At 61.9% G+C, this 17,288-nt stretch overlaps 2 protein-coding genes across 2 annotated transcripts; one reads left to right on the top strand and one right to left on the bottom strand.

Moving 5' to 3' along the window:
- Positions 1-6,137: 6,137 nt before the first annotated feature.
- Positions 6,138-6,867, bottom strand: MRPL36 (mitochondrial ribosomal protein L36). The gene is made up of 2 exons (XM_056135328.1): positions 6,505-6,867; positions 6,138-6,251 (listed from the first exon to the last, which is right to left on the bottom strand). The coding sequence occupies exon 1, from the start codon at positions 6,786-6,788 to the stop codon at positions 6,516-6,518; it is 273 nt and encodes a 90-aa protein (XP_055991303.1). The 5' UTR covers positions 6,789-6,867; the 3' UTR covers positions 6,138-6,251; positions 6,505-6,515.
- Positions 6,868-7,128: 261 nt separating this feature from the next.
- On the top strand, positions 7,129-9,559 carry NDUFS6 (NADH:ubiquinone oxidoreductase subunit S6). The gene is made up of 4 exons (XM_056135323.1): positions 7,129-7,269; positions 7,621-7,674; positions 8,341-8,463; positions 9,458-9,559. The coding sequence occupies exons 1-4, from the start codon at positions 7,153-7,155 to the stop codon at positions 9,521-9,523; spliced, it is 360 nt and encodes a 119-aa protein (XP_055991298.1). The 5' UTR covers positions 7,129-7,152; the 3' UTR covers positions 9,524-9,559.
- Positions 9,560-17,288: the final 7,729 nt, after the last annotated feature.

Below are 17,288 nucleotides of genomic sequence, written 5' to 3'. Positions count from 1 at the left end.
ACTGCATTATGTAAATAAATTCTACTTTATGCTGGTTTATTAAAAAAGTGTGAGATGGAGAGTGGGCTGGGCAAAGTCTGCACACACACATGTGTATGCACACGTATGTGTGTACACACACACACACACACACACACACACTCCTCATCCTAGCGCCGACAAGGAGCCTTTGATGGGGGAGCGATGAAATATCCATCCAGAATTCCTGGCGCTAAGCCTCACTCTTCCTGCATTCCAGCTGATGTGCACCTGAGGTTTCTCACTCTCAGCAAATTGCCTGCAGGGTCCCCCGCAGAGCGGCTGAGGCAGCGATGGGGGGTGGTGTGTGCATGTGTGGGGGAGATGGTGCAGGGCAGGGGCGGGGTGATTGGGGCTTGAGGGAGGTGGGGCAGCAGGTTCTGCTGGGCCAGCACCTGTGTTTTCAAAAGGGCAGCTCTCTCTCTCTCTTGCCAGCACCCCCCCCCCCCCCCCAATTCAGTGGTCTCAGGCAGCTTCCTCCATCCCGGGGAGGTCGATGGCGATGGGCAGGCAAAGGAAGAAACGAGGGCCAGGCTGGCTGTAGTTTATTCCAATTCAGTTTATTAATTATTCCACTGTAGTTTATTCCAATCTCCATTCCCCTTCTGCTTCTCTCTCGAGCACGAGCCCCCTTCTGACCTTACAGTCTAGTGTATACAGCAATCAAGTAGGGTGGTGACACAAAGGTGGGGTGAACATTAACAAGTCAACAAAGAGAGGTAAGACCACTCCTCCAGGAGATTAATTCAAGGATAAAATCTCATCTAAGATTACTCCAAATTACTGGGAGATCGCTCAAGGGTGGGAACCCAACGAGGGTGTGTCACTTTCTTCTTTCCTCAGCTAATACTCCACCTAAATAGTTGTAGTAAAGCTACTTCTAACATTCTAGCAATGTCATTCTGTATGAGCCCAGTAAGAGATAGCCTTAAGGTTTGGTTCTTCCTGAGGACATCTCACTATATATTCCAGACCACAGCCCTCAGGCTAGGTTTAGTCTTCCTAACCCCAGCAGGGTCCTAATCTTGTCGTTACTTTTGGACCATGACACCATTTGTCCATGATCATGCCCTCAATTTATAGTTGAGTATTGTGGAGCTTTGGCCTGGCCCATTCCGATGCCAGGGTAGCTCACAGCTTGCCCTGGGTTCATTCAGTCCCTTGTCGGGACCTTGCTTTTGGGTTGCTAGGAACTAAGGGCAACTGAGTCGAGAAAGCAGATGACCAGGAATAAATATTATTCGGAGTCAATCAACTCCCAAGTTACAAAAGCAGAATGTTAACTGTTTTTCTGTGTCCATACAGAAAGGACCTTGCTTTATGGTAAACTATGTAAAAGACATAACTTACAAGTTCAGTGTCCTTAGAAGGATCTGATCTTACAAGTTAACAGAATCTGATTAGGGGAAAAAGGTGATTAACTGGAAGCAGAGCACAGAGAAGAGTTTACAGATAAGCAGAGAGAAATGGGAGTGACTAGGGAGCACTGTGATGGGTGTAACCGGATAAACCTAAGCTCCAGGAGCCTGTGGCAAGGGAGGAAGGACAAACTAATGTTATCCTATAAGCACCAGGGCTGCTGGACTCCCCCAAGACTGGTGGGGGGGGCAGGGGCACGCGGGCAGGCTGGTCCTTGCTCCCTGGGGCACGCAACCCAGCGGGGATCCTGGGCTGGCCACAGGCCCCCAGCACAGCGAGCCCCCGGCTGCCTGCCCTTGTCCCACCAAGAAAGATCCCCTGGGCTCCCTGTGGCCCCTGGTTGGGGGCTCCACTGACCCTGACACTCCGACCCCCCCACCGTGGCCTCTCCCAGGTGCCTCTGCCCTCGCAGGTGACACTCAGGATGGCAGCTCGTCCCCTCCTCCAGGGGACCCTGCCCAGGGGACGGATGCCTGGGGAGAGGCACAATAGTACACACAGCAGTTTGGGGGTTGCTCTGGAGAGCCCCCAATGCTGACAGCCGGGCACCTGCCAGGGAACCATGTCGGACGGTGATCCCAATGCCGAGTGCTTCTAGAAGGTTCCCTCCTTAGGAGGTTGGGGACCAGCCTTGGGAGCTGCTCCAGGGGGCATCAGGGCCCAGACCACTGTGGGACTCTGAGGAAGCAGGTGGGTATGGGCTGATGATGGATTTGGGGGTGCCGGGGCGGGACAGAGATGCTGGTCACTGTCCCACCCTGCTTTGGGGGCGCCTCCTCCCACTGCCTGGAGCCCCAGGCCAGAGGCCACTTTCTCTCTGTCCCCTCTGCTGCCCCGTGTCAGCTGGGAAGGTCGGGCTGATAAAGTCTGCAGAGACCCGCACGGCACAGGCCAGAGCCCACTGGACCCAGCAGGGGCTGTCACGCCACACCTGACCTTGGTCTGCTCGGCTGGGAGCTGGTCCCGCCACAGAGCTCTTGGGAGCGAGGATTTGCTCTGAGTAGGGGAGAGTCGGGCCAGGCCTTCTCAGGGATTCTAGGGTTTCGTCCTGTCTCACAGAAAGGATTTTTGGAGTAGACCAGGGAGTAGAGACAGATTAATCTGGAGGCTTTTAGGAGGGGAAGGAGGGAGAGAGACAGGCGCAGAGCCAATGCGGCTTCTCTGGAGACGGGGAGAGCCCAGCACACGTCTGAGCATGGGGGGGGGGGCACCGAAGGAGGAGAGGGAGCAGGGGACCCCCAGGCTACTTGCTGCCCCCGCAGAGCGACTGCCTGGCACACCTGTGTGCAGAGACACCCACACAGGCGACTAGGCGTCGGGTGCTGTGCAGCAAACGTCGGCAAACACCAAGGAAGGCCGCACTCAGCGAGCGGCCCTTGGGACCTCCACGGCCATCCCCAAGTGACGTTAGCAAGGAAGCTGGTCCAGGTTCTCGGGCACAGATGGGAGGGCATCTGGCCAGCCACCAGGAGGACCCGGCCCAGTGTGTAGGCAAAGCGCCTTAGTGGCTGCCCGCACAGACGAGACCATGAATCTTTCATGGGCCACCAGGGGGTCTGCGAGCCCCCACGTAGGGGGCCGGGCCAGTTCCCCAGCCCTGGGATTTCTGACAGTGTTGTCACGGAATAGTGACACGGCCAGAGTGAATTTCTCATGCATTGCAAAACAGCTCTTTGTTCGGGAAATTTCTTGTGTTTGCCATGCTTTATAAACAGAAAAATGACAAGCCGGAATGTGGAAAAAAATAATTGACCTCTAATTGGGAATCACAGTCACTAAGACAAAGTCAGACAGGAGAAGGGGGGGGGGGCAGATGGAAATAACCACCTGGGGGCAGACTTGCGGGGACCAGCCTCCCGGTTGGGCCGTGGACCCCTCCCAGGGGACAGGGGAACGCCACGCACAAGCCCCTAAAACAGAGTCACTTTCAAAATAATGTTCAAGACAGCAGTCGGCTCTCATGGGGGCACAGCACCCCATGCCCAAGCCCCTGGAACCCTGGCAGATGCCCCCAGGCTGAGGAGACACTGAGGTCCCATGACTGGCTGCGGCGTCCAGCGGGGAAGAGTGCCCACCCAGTGCCCATCTGGAGCCAAACCCTCAGCACCTGTGCCCCAGGGGACCCTCTGGCCCCATCCCTGAGCCTCTTGATCCCCCGACTCAGACCCCACCCTCAGCTGCTCTGCAGGGCACGAAGGGGGCTTGTGTGAGGCCACCTGGGGAACTGATGGCTAGAGATACCTGGGCACAGGAGGGGCACCCCAGCCCCAGGGCAGGGTTAGGGGATTCCAGCCCCTGGGACAAGGCAAAGGGGTCCCAGGCTTTGGGGCAGGGTGATGGGGTTCCAAGACAGCTGTCATCTCAAACAGGGTTGTCCAGGTGTGTTCTGGGCCCTGGAGGAAAGTACCTGGGGCTGGGCCTACATTTCCCAAATGGCCCTTCGGTACCCTCACATGCGTGTGTGTGTGTATGTGACCAAGAGTGGGCGAGATGACAGCGTGTGAATGTGTGTCTGACAGCCCGTGTTTGAATACGCGGGCTGGTGGGCAGGGAGGGACCGAGCCTCACAGCTGCCTGCGTGCTGCCGGCACCCAGAGATGCCTTCAGTGCTGGGGTAGGCGGGGTCAGGGTGGCAGGGCGCCCTGGGGTGAAGGCTGGTGTCAGGGTTGGGTGAGGCATGAAGGGGACAGTGAGGGGTGGGGCATGTGACCAAGGCAGGGCCCTGGGCCTCACTTCTCTCTTGGGCTTGCTCTTGCCCGTCCCAGAGGACTAGCCCCAGGAGCCTGTCCCCAAGGCCCCTTAGGTGCCAGTGACTCCACCCACCACCCTTCCCGGCCCCGCCTCTCTGCAGGCATCTGACTTGGGCTGTTTCTGGGAGGTTCCCTCGAAGAAGCTGTGCTTGGAGACAGAGTGGGTCAGTGTCCACAGGGGCCCCTGTGGGCAGGGAAAGGGGCTCCCAGAACAGGTGACCGGCCCTCAGCCTGTCGGCTGCTTTGAGCTGGCACTGCAGCTGGGGTAGGGCCCCCCACGCCCGTCTGGCCACAGCTCAGCTCCCGAGAGCATTGGCTTTCCTGACACGAGGCTTGGGGGTCAGGGCCCGCCTCTCAGACCCCCGGGGCATCTGAAGGGGCTGCAGCCTGCCACCCCCCTGCCTGTTCTGGTGGGTTTCGGGGCTGCCGCTGGGGCCCGGCTGGTGGCAGTGGGTCTGAGGGGGAGGCACGGCAGCTCACAACTCAACGTGCTGTTTTAGTGCGTAACCCTGCCACAGGCTGTGCGGTCCCGCAGGTGTCACATGGGAACCACCGCAACACCAGCATGTTCCCTCAACCCACCTGGCCAACTTGTGTCCACCCCAAGACCAACTTCTCCGCAGTGCCAGACGTAGAACCAAAGTCTGAAGTTTTGGGGTCCAGGCTTCTCTGCCCAGTCAAGATGCAGCAGGGTCTACAAAAGTGTGCATTTATGGCAACTTCCTGACAATAAATACCTCCCACTACCGCGGACCCTTCCATTCAGAGGACACTGCATTCAAAGGACACTGCATTCAGTGGGCCTTTCACCACGATGGCACCTTACCCACTGAGGGCTTGCGGCAGTCTCCGGGACTGTCCGACCTTGGTTCTCGGACTGAGCACCAGCAGAGCACTGCACTGAGAAACCACGGCACTCCTGCCCCTCGCCCAACTGCTCGGCCACGAGCCGCCCTTGCTTCTAAGAACAGTTGGTTTTCCTGTTTTCCAACACTCACGTGTGGTTGGCTTCCTGGGCACAACGACCTCACCGCGACTGGGACGGTATAAGCTGTCCTGCTACCCTGTGTCTTTCTCTCCGACCTGTGGCCCCTTCCTAACTGGGATGCTGTCTGGTGATTTTCAGGTTCTCAGCCTGCGGCTCAGGAGCTTCCGTTCCTCTCCCGGTCCCTTGGCAGTGCTTCTTGGACAGCAGCCTCTGCTGTTAACACAGTTGGATCTGATTGGGTTTTCCCCCTTCTTACGTCACTCTATAACTCAACTCGTGAGCACTGCATCCCATTTCCGAGACACGTTTTTAGATTTTACACGCAGGCCGATAAATGCACATACACCTCACGTGTGAGTATCTACACTTTCCTGTTTTGGGGCCACATCTGGCAGTTCTCAGGGGTCACTCCTGGCAGCGCAGGGAACCATACGCAGTGCTGGAGCTCAAACCCAGGTGAGCCACGTACAAGGCAAACATCCCACCTGCTGTGCACAATTGCTCCAGTCCCGGTCCACTGTCACTAAAAGACATTTTTCTGGGGGTTACAGCCGGCAGTGCTTAGGGGTCACTCTTGGCAGGGGTGAGGGGACCATACAGAGCGCAGGGGACAACATCTGGGCTGGCCACGTGGAAGCAAGTGCCTTACCCACTGCACCACTGACCCCGATGCTCTGCCTGGGGCAAGGGGGTCGGCATGTTTACCAGGGACTGAAACCCGGGTCTAAACCTCCAGTCTCCACGAGCTGCTCTGACACTGCTTGGAAACCTCTTTTCCTGGCACGCGGCCCTACTTCTTAGGCACTGCTTCTGGGCACCGCTCCTTCCGCTGGTCCCCTGCCCACCTCTTGGTGCATCTCCCAGACTCTGGTCCCACAGGACGCCGGAACCCAGGGTCCCGTCCGCAGCCAAACCCTGCGGCCGACTCTTCGCCAACCCGTTCACAAAGCCATGGCACCTGGTACAAAAGTCCCCGCTGGGATTTTTATTGGCATCTCCCCTCCCAGGGACCAGCAGCGAATCTTCCAAGGACACCAAGGCGGCTGCTCTCCTAAGGTCACCCCGGCCTCTGCGACCTGAAACACACAGGATGTGCACGTCCCGCTGGAGCGGCTGGAATGCAGGAGCACTGGGAGGGGAGCGGGGCGGGGACGGGGCACAGGCTCCCCCCGCCCCCCATCTGGCCGCGGGCCCCCTGCACCTGTCCAGGAGGGTCCGGCTCCCCCTGTCCCCCACCGGGCGGCAGGCTGGCTCCCCCTGCCCCACCTGTCCGGGGGCCCGGCTCCTCCTGCCCCCCACCTGTCCGAAGGGCCCGGCCCCCTGCCCCACCTGCAGCGCCGCTACAGCTGCCTCTGCTTGTGCCGCGGGTTGCTCTTGCAGTAGATGTACCAGCGGCCGCGCCGCTTGACCAGGTAGCAGTCCCGGCAGCGCCGCCGCAGCACGGCCTTGGTCTTGAAGGTCTGCGCGGGCGCCGGGCAGGGCAGGGCCGGGCAGGGCAGGGCCGGGCAGGGATGGGCGGGGAAGGGCAGCGCCAGGCAGCGCAGCGCCGGGGCCCGCACGCCGGCCTGGAGCAGGGGCCGCAGGGCGGTCAGCAGCGTCCTCGCGAAGGCCATGCCGGCTCCGAGCCTGCGGGGCAGCGGCGCGGTCACCGAGCCTCGGGCCGCCGCGCGGAGGGGCCCGCTCGCGCCCCGTCCGCACCTGCGCAGTGGGCGGTGACGCCGAGGCCCGCGTGCGCCCGGAGTAAAGATGGCGGCGGTCACGTGGCCGGGCGGGCGGGACGCGGCCCGGGCCGTCCCGGGCCGTCCCGGGCCTCCCGGAGCCACGGCACCGCCCCTGCGGACCCCGCGGGCCACCCGGACGCAGGTCCTGGGCCGCCGGCGGGGCGGGGCCGGATAGCGGCTCCCCGGAAGCCCGCCGGCCGCGGCCGCCCCCTCCCCGTGCTCTGCGCACGCGCGCCTGGGTCAGGGGTCAGTGAAGATGGCGGCGGCCGTGACCTTCCGCGCGCTGCTGGGCCGCTGCGGGGCCGCGCTGGGGGCGCGGGGGCTCGGGGTGCGCGCCGGACCGGGCGGGGAGAAGGTCACGCACACGGGCCAGGTGGGTGCGCCCGCGGGACCCGCCCGGGACCCCCGTCCCGGACCCCCCGGGGACCTTCACCCCAGGACCCTCCCCGGACCCCCGACCCGGACTCTCCGGGGACCTCCATTCCAGGACCCGCCCCGGACCTGCCCCCGGCATCCCCGCCCCGGACCCCCCCGGGACCTCCATTCCGGGACCCTCCCCGCACCCCCGCCCCGGACCCGCCCTCGGGACTCCCGCCCCGCAGCCCCCGCCCCTGCGCCCCGGGCCCCAGCTTCCCGCGCAGCCCCGGCTCCCGCCGCCCCCGTGATCCCGTGACCCGGGCCTGGACCCCGCGCGGACCCCAATTGGGCTCGACTTCTCCCGCAGGCCTATGACGTTGGGGACTACAGGAGGATCCGCTTCGTGGGCCGGCAGAAGGAGGTGCGCCGGCCCTCCCACGGCCCACCCGGGACCCTGGCTTCGGGGCTTCCCACAGCCCACCCAGGACCCCCAGCCCTGTGACTCTGGGCCCTTCCCACAGCCCAAGGGGGACCCCCCACCCTGCTGCTTGGGGGAGTGGGGGCGGGCAGCCAGGCGGCTGGAGTCAGAAAGAACAGTCTGGCCTTCAGGTTCCCTGGGGGTCATCCCAAACCCCATGTTTGGCCGTGCCTCACGGATGCCCAGGTCTGAGCCTCACCTTACTGGTTGGGGTCCTCACGGGGGTGGGGGGAATAGCCCCCCCCTGCCCCGTGACTGTTCTAGCACTGGCCCATTAGTGGCTGCCCACTGGGCCCGCGTGGGGTTTCTGTGTGAACACATGTGCCTGAATGTATATCCGTGGGCCCGAGTCTCTGTATGCACACATTGTCGAGGTGACAGGAGTGTATGGGCCAGGCCCATCCCAGGGGCCCAGTGACTGTGTGGCGGTGGGCATGGACTGCGTGGATATGGCACGTGGGGGACTGCATGGATGTGGTGTGTATGGAGCTGACTGGACCGAGTGCATGGGTGGTGCATGTTCAGGACTCCGTGGTCTGATGGCGTGTGGTGCCTGGTGCCCGTCCGCACCCTTCCTGGCTCCCCGCACCCTTTTCCTTCCTGTTGCAGGTGAATGAGAACTTCGCCATTGACCTCATTGCTGAGCAGCCCGTGAGCGAGGTGGGCAGCCGTGTGGTGGCCTGTGATGGCGGTGGGGGTGCCCTGGGCCATCCCAGGGTGTACATCAACCTGGTAAGGGCCCGGCCTTCCTGCCAGGTTCCCGGGATGGGACTCGAGCCTGCACCATTGTCCTCAAGCTCCTGGGAAGCCACTTTGTGTGCAGTTCAGAGATGGGAGGGAGGCGCACACACATGTGTGCACATGGAACCTTGCATGGACACATGTTACATACGTGCATATCCAGGAACACGCAAGACACATGACAACACATACATGCTTACCTAGAACCAGCAAGATACATGACAGCAGTTCACGCAGAAATAGACACATGCCAACATGCACATAGGAACAGAGAACAGGCATGTGGTGGCATATACACCCAGACAAGACAGCAATTAATGCACACGGAAACACGCTGATGACATGCATGCACATAGGAACACACATGGCACACATACACAGGTGCAGAAACATTTGCAGATGCATAACAGCACGAACGTGAACACCTAGGAGCAGACGTGACCACACGCAGACGTGCAGATGCGTGATGGCACACAGATGCAGACACCCACACAGGTACATGACGGCACACAAGTGCATGCTCAGATACGCATTTGCACACAGAAAATGACCTGTGGAAACACGATAGTACACATATGTGTGCCTGCATAGTGTGCACACACAGTTGCACTGACTCAATCACCATGCACAGACACATGTATACACACAGACATGCACGGAGGGAAATGTACATGGGCAGATATAGCCACCCAGATGCTATACGCGTGATGATACATGGTGGTATATAGGTGTGTGCATAACTATATGTACACACACAGATAGTTATTCACACACCTCCCCGGCACATATACGTGGGTACACAGAATCATTCACCAGAATATACACACACAGACACGTGCACAAGCATACATGTGTCCTGCTGCTCCAGCAGGGCCATGCCTGCACTGCAGGGGTGTCCCCTGGGGTGGGGGCAGGGCCCGCTCCCTGGGTCGCTGGGTGTGGGCCGCCTGTGACTGTCGCCTGCTTGTGTCCCTCCCCGCTGCAGGACAAGGAGACCAAGACGGGCACGTGCGGCTACTGCGGCCTGCAGTTCCGGCAGCAGCATCACTAGTGCCTGGGTGCCAGAATAAAGGGCGTCTCCAGGCCAGTGCTCGTGTGCTTCTTCCCTGGCTGCGCTTATCGCCCTGTGAGCTCAGGGGCCAGAGTCACGACCCCCCAGCAACTGTCAAGAGTCCTTCAGACTGGAGCAGGCACTGGGAGCCACCGGGCCCCGAGCTCCGGGCAGCTGAGGCCGAGCTTGCCCTGGACCCAGCCCAGTGTGGTCCCTGGGAGCTGAGTGGAACCTCCCGGCTATCTCAGGAGCCGGGTCTAGAGCAGCCCTTGGGGTGCAGGGGCCTGAACGGGGTAGTGGGTGAGCGTGAGTGGGACCGCCCGACTCCAGGGAGGCAGGGGGCCGGGTGGGGTGGATGGGAGTGGGTAGGACTGTAGGGGAGGTGTGGAAGGCCCCAGCAGGGGGAGCGCCTTGGACACACGGTTGCATGTGGCCACTGCACCCCAGTGCCGTGTGCAGACCGGAGGCCCCACGTGGATGCAGCTCAGATGCAGGGAGAAGCAGCGCTTCCCACATCCGCCAGGGCACAGCAGAGCTGTCAGGATTCCAGTGTGGGCCCGAACAGGGGTGCTCGCGAGTCACCCAGGAACCAGGCCTGGAACAAGCCCAGAGCGAGAAGCTGGGGCGGGCATTCTCCCGCAGATGGCCTGTGTGGGCATCCACGTTGTCTCTTGGGAGCCCCAGGCGTCCTCTGGCCCAGTGTCCACAGGGTGTTGCCCTTAACAAGTGTCCACCTAGGCGGAGAGATAGTACAGGGAAAGACACTATGTGTGGCTGACCTGGTTCAGTCCTTGGCATGCCATAGGGTCCCACGTGCCCTGGGCACTGCTGGATGTGACCATCCATGAACGAGCACCCACCTCGTGCAGGGAGGCGTTTGTGTGCGTGTTAGGCTCCTGTGACATACTAATACCCAGAACACATCAAGAATTCACAAACCGTTTGAAGAGCTTAGCAGAATGCCAGTGACCCATCACAGGGTATCGTGGTGACGTGGCCCTGGGACTCGACCAACCGTGTTTCCAGGTCTGGATGGGTCGGAGCTGCCCTGTAGTGGAGTGTGTGCACGTGTGTGTGGCAGCAGGGGCCTGGGCAGGAGGTTCTGTCCCTGTGTCCCAACACATCTCACAGATGGACACAGACGCACATCAGGAGGGGCTGCAGCCCAGGGAGCAGCTGAGGGGGCCCTGGAGAACACGTCATGCACAGCAGGGCGGGGGTGGTCCCAGGGGTGCCGATGCTGGCACGTGTGGAGCCTGCAGCCCCCGAGGCCCAGGGGTGGGGGGGATGGTTCCCGTGGCATAGCGTCAGCCTACCGCTTGTGAGTCCATGGACTCCGTGGCCATTGACAGAGCTGTCTTTGTGCTGCCTCGGTGCAAGGGTGTCTGACGTGGGACCCTCCTCCACGGCACTCAGGCACTTGGGCTCCATCAGTACACTGATGGCTTCCATGGCCACGCCTTTCAACCCAAGTCCAGAACATTCTCCCTGGAGACTCTGGTTGAGACTGTTTCTTGTCTCCTTCTAGAAGGATCACACTGCCCAGTGGCCTCGGAGTCCTGGGGCTGGAGCGTGTGCTGGCGGGATCCTGTGGCCCTTGGTGGAGCTGGGCAGGGTGTGCCCCCCCCCCCCTTGACGCTCCCCTGCTGTGTCCCCCATGGGGCCTGGCACAGCTGTCCCCTGACTGCGGGCCTGTGAGTTGCATGTTCGGAACATCCACCCCTGCCCAGGCCCTTCTCATCTGAGTTTCCCAGTCAGCAAAACAGATGAAGCACCGAGGATCTTGCTCCGTGTCAGGGGGCAGAGGCAGGAGCTTCACAGGAGAGTGGCCTGCGGGGTGGAGACAGTGCCATTTCACGGGAGCCCAGTGGGGGTGGGCAGCCTGGCCGGTAAGCCACTGTGGGGTCAGAGTCTCCTGGCAGGGCCCCAGGTGAGACGGGGGATGGCGCTGACAGCACCCCAAAAGAACCGCTGTCCCTACCCCATTTTCTGGACAGTGACCCTGCCCCATGGAACTGGGGTTGGGAGGAGATGACTGCTCATCCCCTGAGATCCTGCCACACACTGTCACTTGGGGCAGCCTCCTACCAGCACACCCTCCCTGTCTCTCAGACACAGACTCCACAGTCTCCTTATGAGCAGAGACCAGCCACAGTCTCTTCAGACACACTGTCCAGTCTCCTCAGATACAGACACCGTCCATGGTCTCCACAGGTACAACACTGTCCACAGTCTCAGACACAGACAATGTCCACAGTCTGCTCAGACACAGACACTGTCCATGGTCTCCTCAGGTATGATACTGTCCACTGTCTCCTCAGACAGACACTGCCCACAGTTTCCTTTTGAGCAAAGACAGCCACAGTCTCTTCAGACACAGGTAGCCATCCACAGTCTCAGAAACTGCCCAGTTTCCTCATGGGCACATTGCAGTCTCCTCACAAACAGTGACACCATCCACAGTCTTCAGATACAGGTACGGTCAGTCTCCTCACGGGCACAAACACTATCTACAGGCTTCAGATACAGATACCGTCCGCAGTCTCCTTAGACACAGACACTGTCCAGAGTCTCCTCATGGACACAAACACCGTCCAGTTTCCTCCGGTACAGATGATCTGTGGGAGTGAGGCAGCCGGGCGCCCCCATGCAGGGGAGAGGCTGCCACATGGGCACCAGCCCTGTGATGGTGGCGCTGTCCCTGTGGCAGGACAGCCACCAGGGGGCGGTGGCACTCAGCCCAGCTCTGGGTCAGACCCTGGGTCTCCCTAGGGCCTGGCAGGTGCAGGGGCTGAAGCCATAGGGAGCTGACCACCTCTTTGATGGTCATGAGAGGGGAGGCGCAGGGAGCAGTCCTGAGGCTTCACAAAGGGGGTCCGTGGCCTGGAGATTTCCGGTTCTCCCTCAGCTTGGAGTGGGGTGCCTGGATGCCTCCGGCAGGATGCCCACAGGTTGGGTTTCTGGGCAGCTCAGTGACTGTCCAGCTTGTGGCGTCACTGGAGGGAGGGCATGGCTTCTCCCATTGATTGGCAGATGCTGAGGCAGAATCTCTATCCTGGGGGTCCATGGCCGGGTGGGAGCCCAGTGGTCTCACCTGATGTATCCCCAGACCCTGACCCTCAGTGTCCCTGAGGAGCAGGACCCCACAGTGGGTAGGGAATCACGGTGCTGGAGGATTGCTCCTGGGTGAGCCTAGCTAAACATTCACAGTGAGTACGTCCGAGCCCACCACAGTGCTGTCGGCCTGGCCCTGCAGGGGGTGAGGAGAGTGGACGTGGGATACGTTCCCTCAGTGAGGACATGGCCTGGCCTCGTGAGGGGATGAGGAGAGTGACACAGGACACATTCCCTCAGTGCGGATACTGGGGCTGGCCCTGCAGGGGTGAAGAGAGTGGACGCAGGATACGTTCCCTTAGCATGGGCACTGGCCTTGGGGATGCACGGAGGGGCACAGGTGGTCACCGGTGAGGGCTGAGCTGGGGACAGGAACTGCCACTGAGCTCCTGTGTGACTTCTGGGGAGCACATGGTACTGGAGGTCATAGCCTGGAACACCCAAGAGCACCCTGGTTTACTCGGAGACCCTGGAATGGGAGGGCTCAGGGCAGCCACCAAGATGACTGGGTTCCTTGGTCCTTGGTGTGGAAGCTGCGGCCTCTTGCTGGCCAGTGGTGGGTGAAGGCTGGGTGCTTCATCTTCATGCAGATGAGGCTTCTGTGGGGGACCTGTCCCCGCATCTGGCCCGGGCCCAAGCAGGGCACAGTGCAAGGACACATGCGCCGGGGGGCAGGGGACAGGGCACATCTGCCCCAAAGACCCCTCCCGGTGACCTCCGGGACAGTGGTTGCTGGTGCCCACAGCGTGGCCCCAGATCTGGAGGTTCTGCTCTGCAGGAGCCCAGGGAGAGACACGGGGTGCTCTGCCCAGCGCGCAGGCCAGGCCCGGGACCTCCTGGCCTCTCCAGGTTGATCTGATACCAGCGCGCTGTGGTTCTGGAGGGGGCAGGTCTGTGGGGCTGTGCTGGGTCTGTCTGGGTTTCGCTGCTCCCGCTCAGCTGGCTGGCCGTGAGGGATTGCCACACACCCCGATGCCCCGGGAGCCATGCACCAGAGACACAGGTCGCAGAGGGATGCTGTGGTGCCCCTGTGGAGCCTGCGGCGTAATGGAGGCCAGCGGGGCTCACCGAGGTGCCTGCAGCCTCTCAGTTCCCGGCTCAGCCGGTGGCCTTGCTCCGCGCGGGGCACGGACGGCTGCTGTCTCCAAGAAAACTGCCTCAGCGCTGGCTGCAGACAGAACTTTCTGGAAAGCCACTGTACATGCAGCTAGTCTGACTGATGTCCAGGAAATTCCTTTCAGGGCAGCAGCTCCAGGTTTGGCCACCACAGATGGGGCAGCGCTTGTGTCGGCCCGACTTTGAGGTCTGCCCCTCAGGCTCCTCTTTTCCTCCCCACTCCTCCCCACAACTCCCATACTCCTCCCTACTCCTCCCCACACTCCTCCTCACTCCTCCCCACTCCTCTCCACAACTCCCCACTCCTCCCCCTGCTCCCCCTCCTCCCCACAATTCCCCCACTCCTCCCCACATTCCTCCTCACTCCTCCCCACAATTCCCCCACTCCTCCCCACATTCCTCCTCACTCCTCCCCACATCTCCTCACTCCTCCCCACTCCTCACTTCTCCCCACTCCTCCCCACTCCTTCCCACACTCCTTCTCATTCCTCACTCCTCCCTACTCATCACTCCTCTCCACTCCTCACTCCTCCCTACTCCTCCCCCTTCTCACTCCTCCCCACTCCTCTCCACTCCTCCCCACTCCTCACTCCTCCCCACTCCTCACTCCTCCTCACTCCTCCCTACTCCTCCCCACTCCTCCCCACTCTTCCTCACTCCTCCCCACTCTTCCCTATTCCTCACTCCTCCCCATTCCTCCCCACTCCTTATTCCTCCCCACTTCTTCCCACTCCTCCTCACTCCTCCCCACTCCTCCCGCCTGCTCTTCACTCCTCCCCACTCCTCATTCCTCTCCACTCCTCCCAGACTCCCCCACACTCCTCCCGGCCTGGGAGCAAGGGGTGCTGCTGCTGCTGAGACGGCACGCAGGGAGGCACCCGAATGAGTCCGCTGTGCCTCTGGGCCCCTCCGGCAGGTTTCTGTGATTTCAGGGTCACGTGAAAGCCGTGTGAAAACGATTCCTGGCAACCCACCTGGCGCAGCTGGACATCCCAGAAAGGCCCCTCTGGCCCCGAGCATGACCTTGGCCCTCCAGGAGCCACACTGGCCCAATGCCAGCCCAGCTGGGTTCTGGGCTGCTCTGCAGAAAGACCCCGGGGACCCGCACTGCCAGTTGCGCTGCCCTGAGCTTCTTCCTGCTACCCTGTGACCAGCAGCGCCAGCGTGATCCTGGGGCTCGAGACCGTCTCACTGCCGCTCTGTCACCGTGCGGCTGTTTCTCCCAATTCTGCACTTGGGACCACAGGCCCCTTTACCCCCTCCTGCTGCGTGGCACTGGGTCCCCAGCCATACACCCTGGGGGTTGAGGACACGACTGTGTTCCAGTCAGAGGGGCCTGGGCCCAGGCACCTGGAAACCTCCGAGGCCACGGGAGGCGGCTGGCCAGGCCACATGGGCTCTGTCCCACAACCTTCAAACTGCCGACACCTGCGGCTCCCAGCCCACCCACCCACCTCGGGGTCTCCCTTCCTCAGCTGCCCCCGCCTGACCTGGGGCGCAGATCCATCGAAGAAGAGGGGGAGGGGCTGCCGCATGAGGAACAAGGGTCTCGTCCCTCCGGGAGACAGTTGCTGCCACCTCTCGGGTTGGTGCCTCGGAGCTGGGTCTCCTCATTACAGCCCCCCCACCCCCGCCCCACACGTCTGTCCTGAGTCGTGGGGTGGGGGTGGTCGCACAGACGTGACGGCAGAGACGCCCGCAGCCACCTCGCGCGCAGCAGGAAACTCGCCATCACGTCCCAGGAAAGGTCACATTTGCAAGGAGCAGAGGGGAGCCGAGTAATTGCTTCCACGCGCCTCCTCGGGGCTGAGCGGCTGACGCTGATGGCTGCAGGGCCGGGTAATTAAAAGCAGCCCGGCCGCTCATTAGAGGGGAGGGCGTGCACAGGCCCCGGACTCGCAGGGACATCCGTGATGAAGCTGGCCTGGCCGGCCTGGCTTCCCTGGCCACGTCCACAGGGAGAAGGTGACACGGCCGCTGGACCCTCACAGCAGCCCCTGCCCCCCGTGCCACTTGGCTTCCTGCAGCCGTCGTTGCGGGTGGAGACAGGGCTGATGTGCGTGTGCGTGTGCGTGGGGGTGCAGCAGCGTGAGAGTCTGCTCCGGCCTCAGGGTGGCTCAGCCCTGGATGCAGACCCTGCAGGCGGCTGCCCTGCGCCGTCGCCGGACTCAGGTGGGCCAGGCCCACACTCATGCTGGCCTTGTCCATGGTGCAGCCCGACTCCCCGAGGACGTAGCAGCTGGACAGTGCTCAGAGACCACCGTTTGCCGGTCGCTCTTCTGCCCAGCCTGTTCAGGCCACGGAGAGGAGAAAGCGCCCGGCAGGGACCCCTTTTCCCATGAACCCAACCCCTCCTCAGTGACCCCCGCCCCGCCGCCACATGAGGTCCCAGCTCGGCCACTGTCCAGTGGGGGTGGGGCAGGGCAGGTCATCCTGTGGTGACCCTCACGCTCTGCCCCTTCCTCACCCAGACCCCTGCCTCTGTCCTTTGCTTCTCCTGTTGGCCTCACCAGGCAGGGGCAGGGGTGGCGGACCCCCATCCTGTGGCAGGAGCTGACTGGGGCCTCCGGCTGAGACCAGGAGCGAGTGGGTGTGGCCCTGCATAGTTGCCCCTCACCTGGGACCCCTCACTCAACCCCAGAGCCGAGGGGCACAGCCTGTCTGAGCTCACAGCTACAGCCGGGTAAGGGGCCCTCCAGTGCCCCAGCACGTTGGGTCCCACTCGTCTGGGGCTTCACTGCAGGGGCGCTGACACTACCCCCATGACAGCCTCTTCCCGGCTGGCACCCCCAGGGTTTGGCCTGGACTGACTCATCCCTTGGGCTGGAGCGATAGCACAGTGGTAGGGCGTTTGCCTTGCACACAGCCGGCCCGGCTGACCCGGATTCGATTCCTCTGCCCCTCTCTGAGAGCCCGGCAAGCTACTGAGAGTATCTCGCCTGCGCGGCAAAGCCTGGCAAGCTCCCAGTAGTATTCAATATGGACACAATAACAACACAGTAACAAGTCTCACAATGGAGACTTTACTGGGCCCTATTCAATATGGACACAGTAACAACACAGTAACAAGTCTCACAATGGAGACTTTACTGGGCCCGTTGGAGCAAATCCATGAACAATGGGAGGACAGTGACCCATCCTGAGCAGAGTCCACTGCCCCGACCCAGGAGTCTGTGCTGCCACCATCGCGCTCCCTGATATGCCTCCGTGTCCCTGCATCAGCCCGTGTCCCCCCGTCAGCTCATGTCCCCCTGTCAGCCCAACTCCTCCCTATTAGCCCATGTCCCCTCCTGCCCTCCTATGTCCTTGCCTGCCCGCTATGTCCCTGGCTGGAGTTCTGGAGCCAGTGAAGGGCCCTGGGCCACTGCCCTCTGTCCTGCAGTGCCCGTCTTGGGAAGCCCTGCTGTGGGGGCTGCACAGGTGCCCCTGCTGGGCAGGGCGGGGGCTGGGCTCCCCTCTACACGGGTTGGTTCCCATCATGCCACGGAGAATCTGAATGCCAGGGCCCTGGGATGGGCAGAGCTGGGCCGTGGGC

This window comes from Sorex fumeus, unplaced genomic scaffold, assembly GCF_029834395.1.
Source record: "Sorex fumeus unplaced genomic scaffold, SorFum_2.1 ptg000110l, whole genome shotgun sequence".
In the NCBI taxonomy this organism is placed as follows: domain Eukaryota; kingdom Metazoa; phylum Chordata; class Mammalia; order Eulipotyphla; family Soricidae; genus Sorex; species Sorex fumeus.
This window is presented reverse-complemented; position numbering and strand designations above follow the sequence as displayed.

Excerpts from the sequence above, each read along its gene's own strand:
- MRPL36 (XM_056135328.1), bottom strand. The coding sequence starts at position 6,788 with ATGGCCTTCGCGAGGACGCTGCTGACCGCCCTGCGGCCCCTGCTCCAG.
- NDUFS6 (XM_056135323.1), top strand. The coding sequence starts at position 7,153 with ATGGCGGCGGCCGTGACCTTCCGCGCGCTGCTGGGCCGCTGCGGGGCC. Across the intron at positions 7,270-7,620 it reads AGGTCACGCACACGGGCCAG|GCCTATGACGTTGGGGACTA; the intron begins GTGGGTGCGCCC and ends CTTCTCCCGCAG. Across the intron at positions 7,675-8,340 it reads TCGTGGGCCGGCAGAAGGAG|GTGAATGAGAACTTCGCCAT; the intron begins GTGCGCCGGCCC and ends TTCCTGTTGCAG.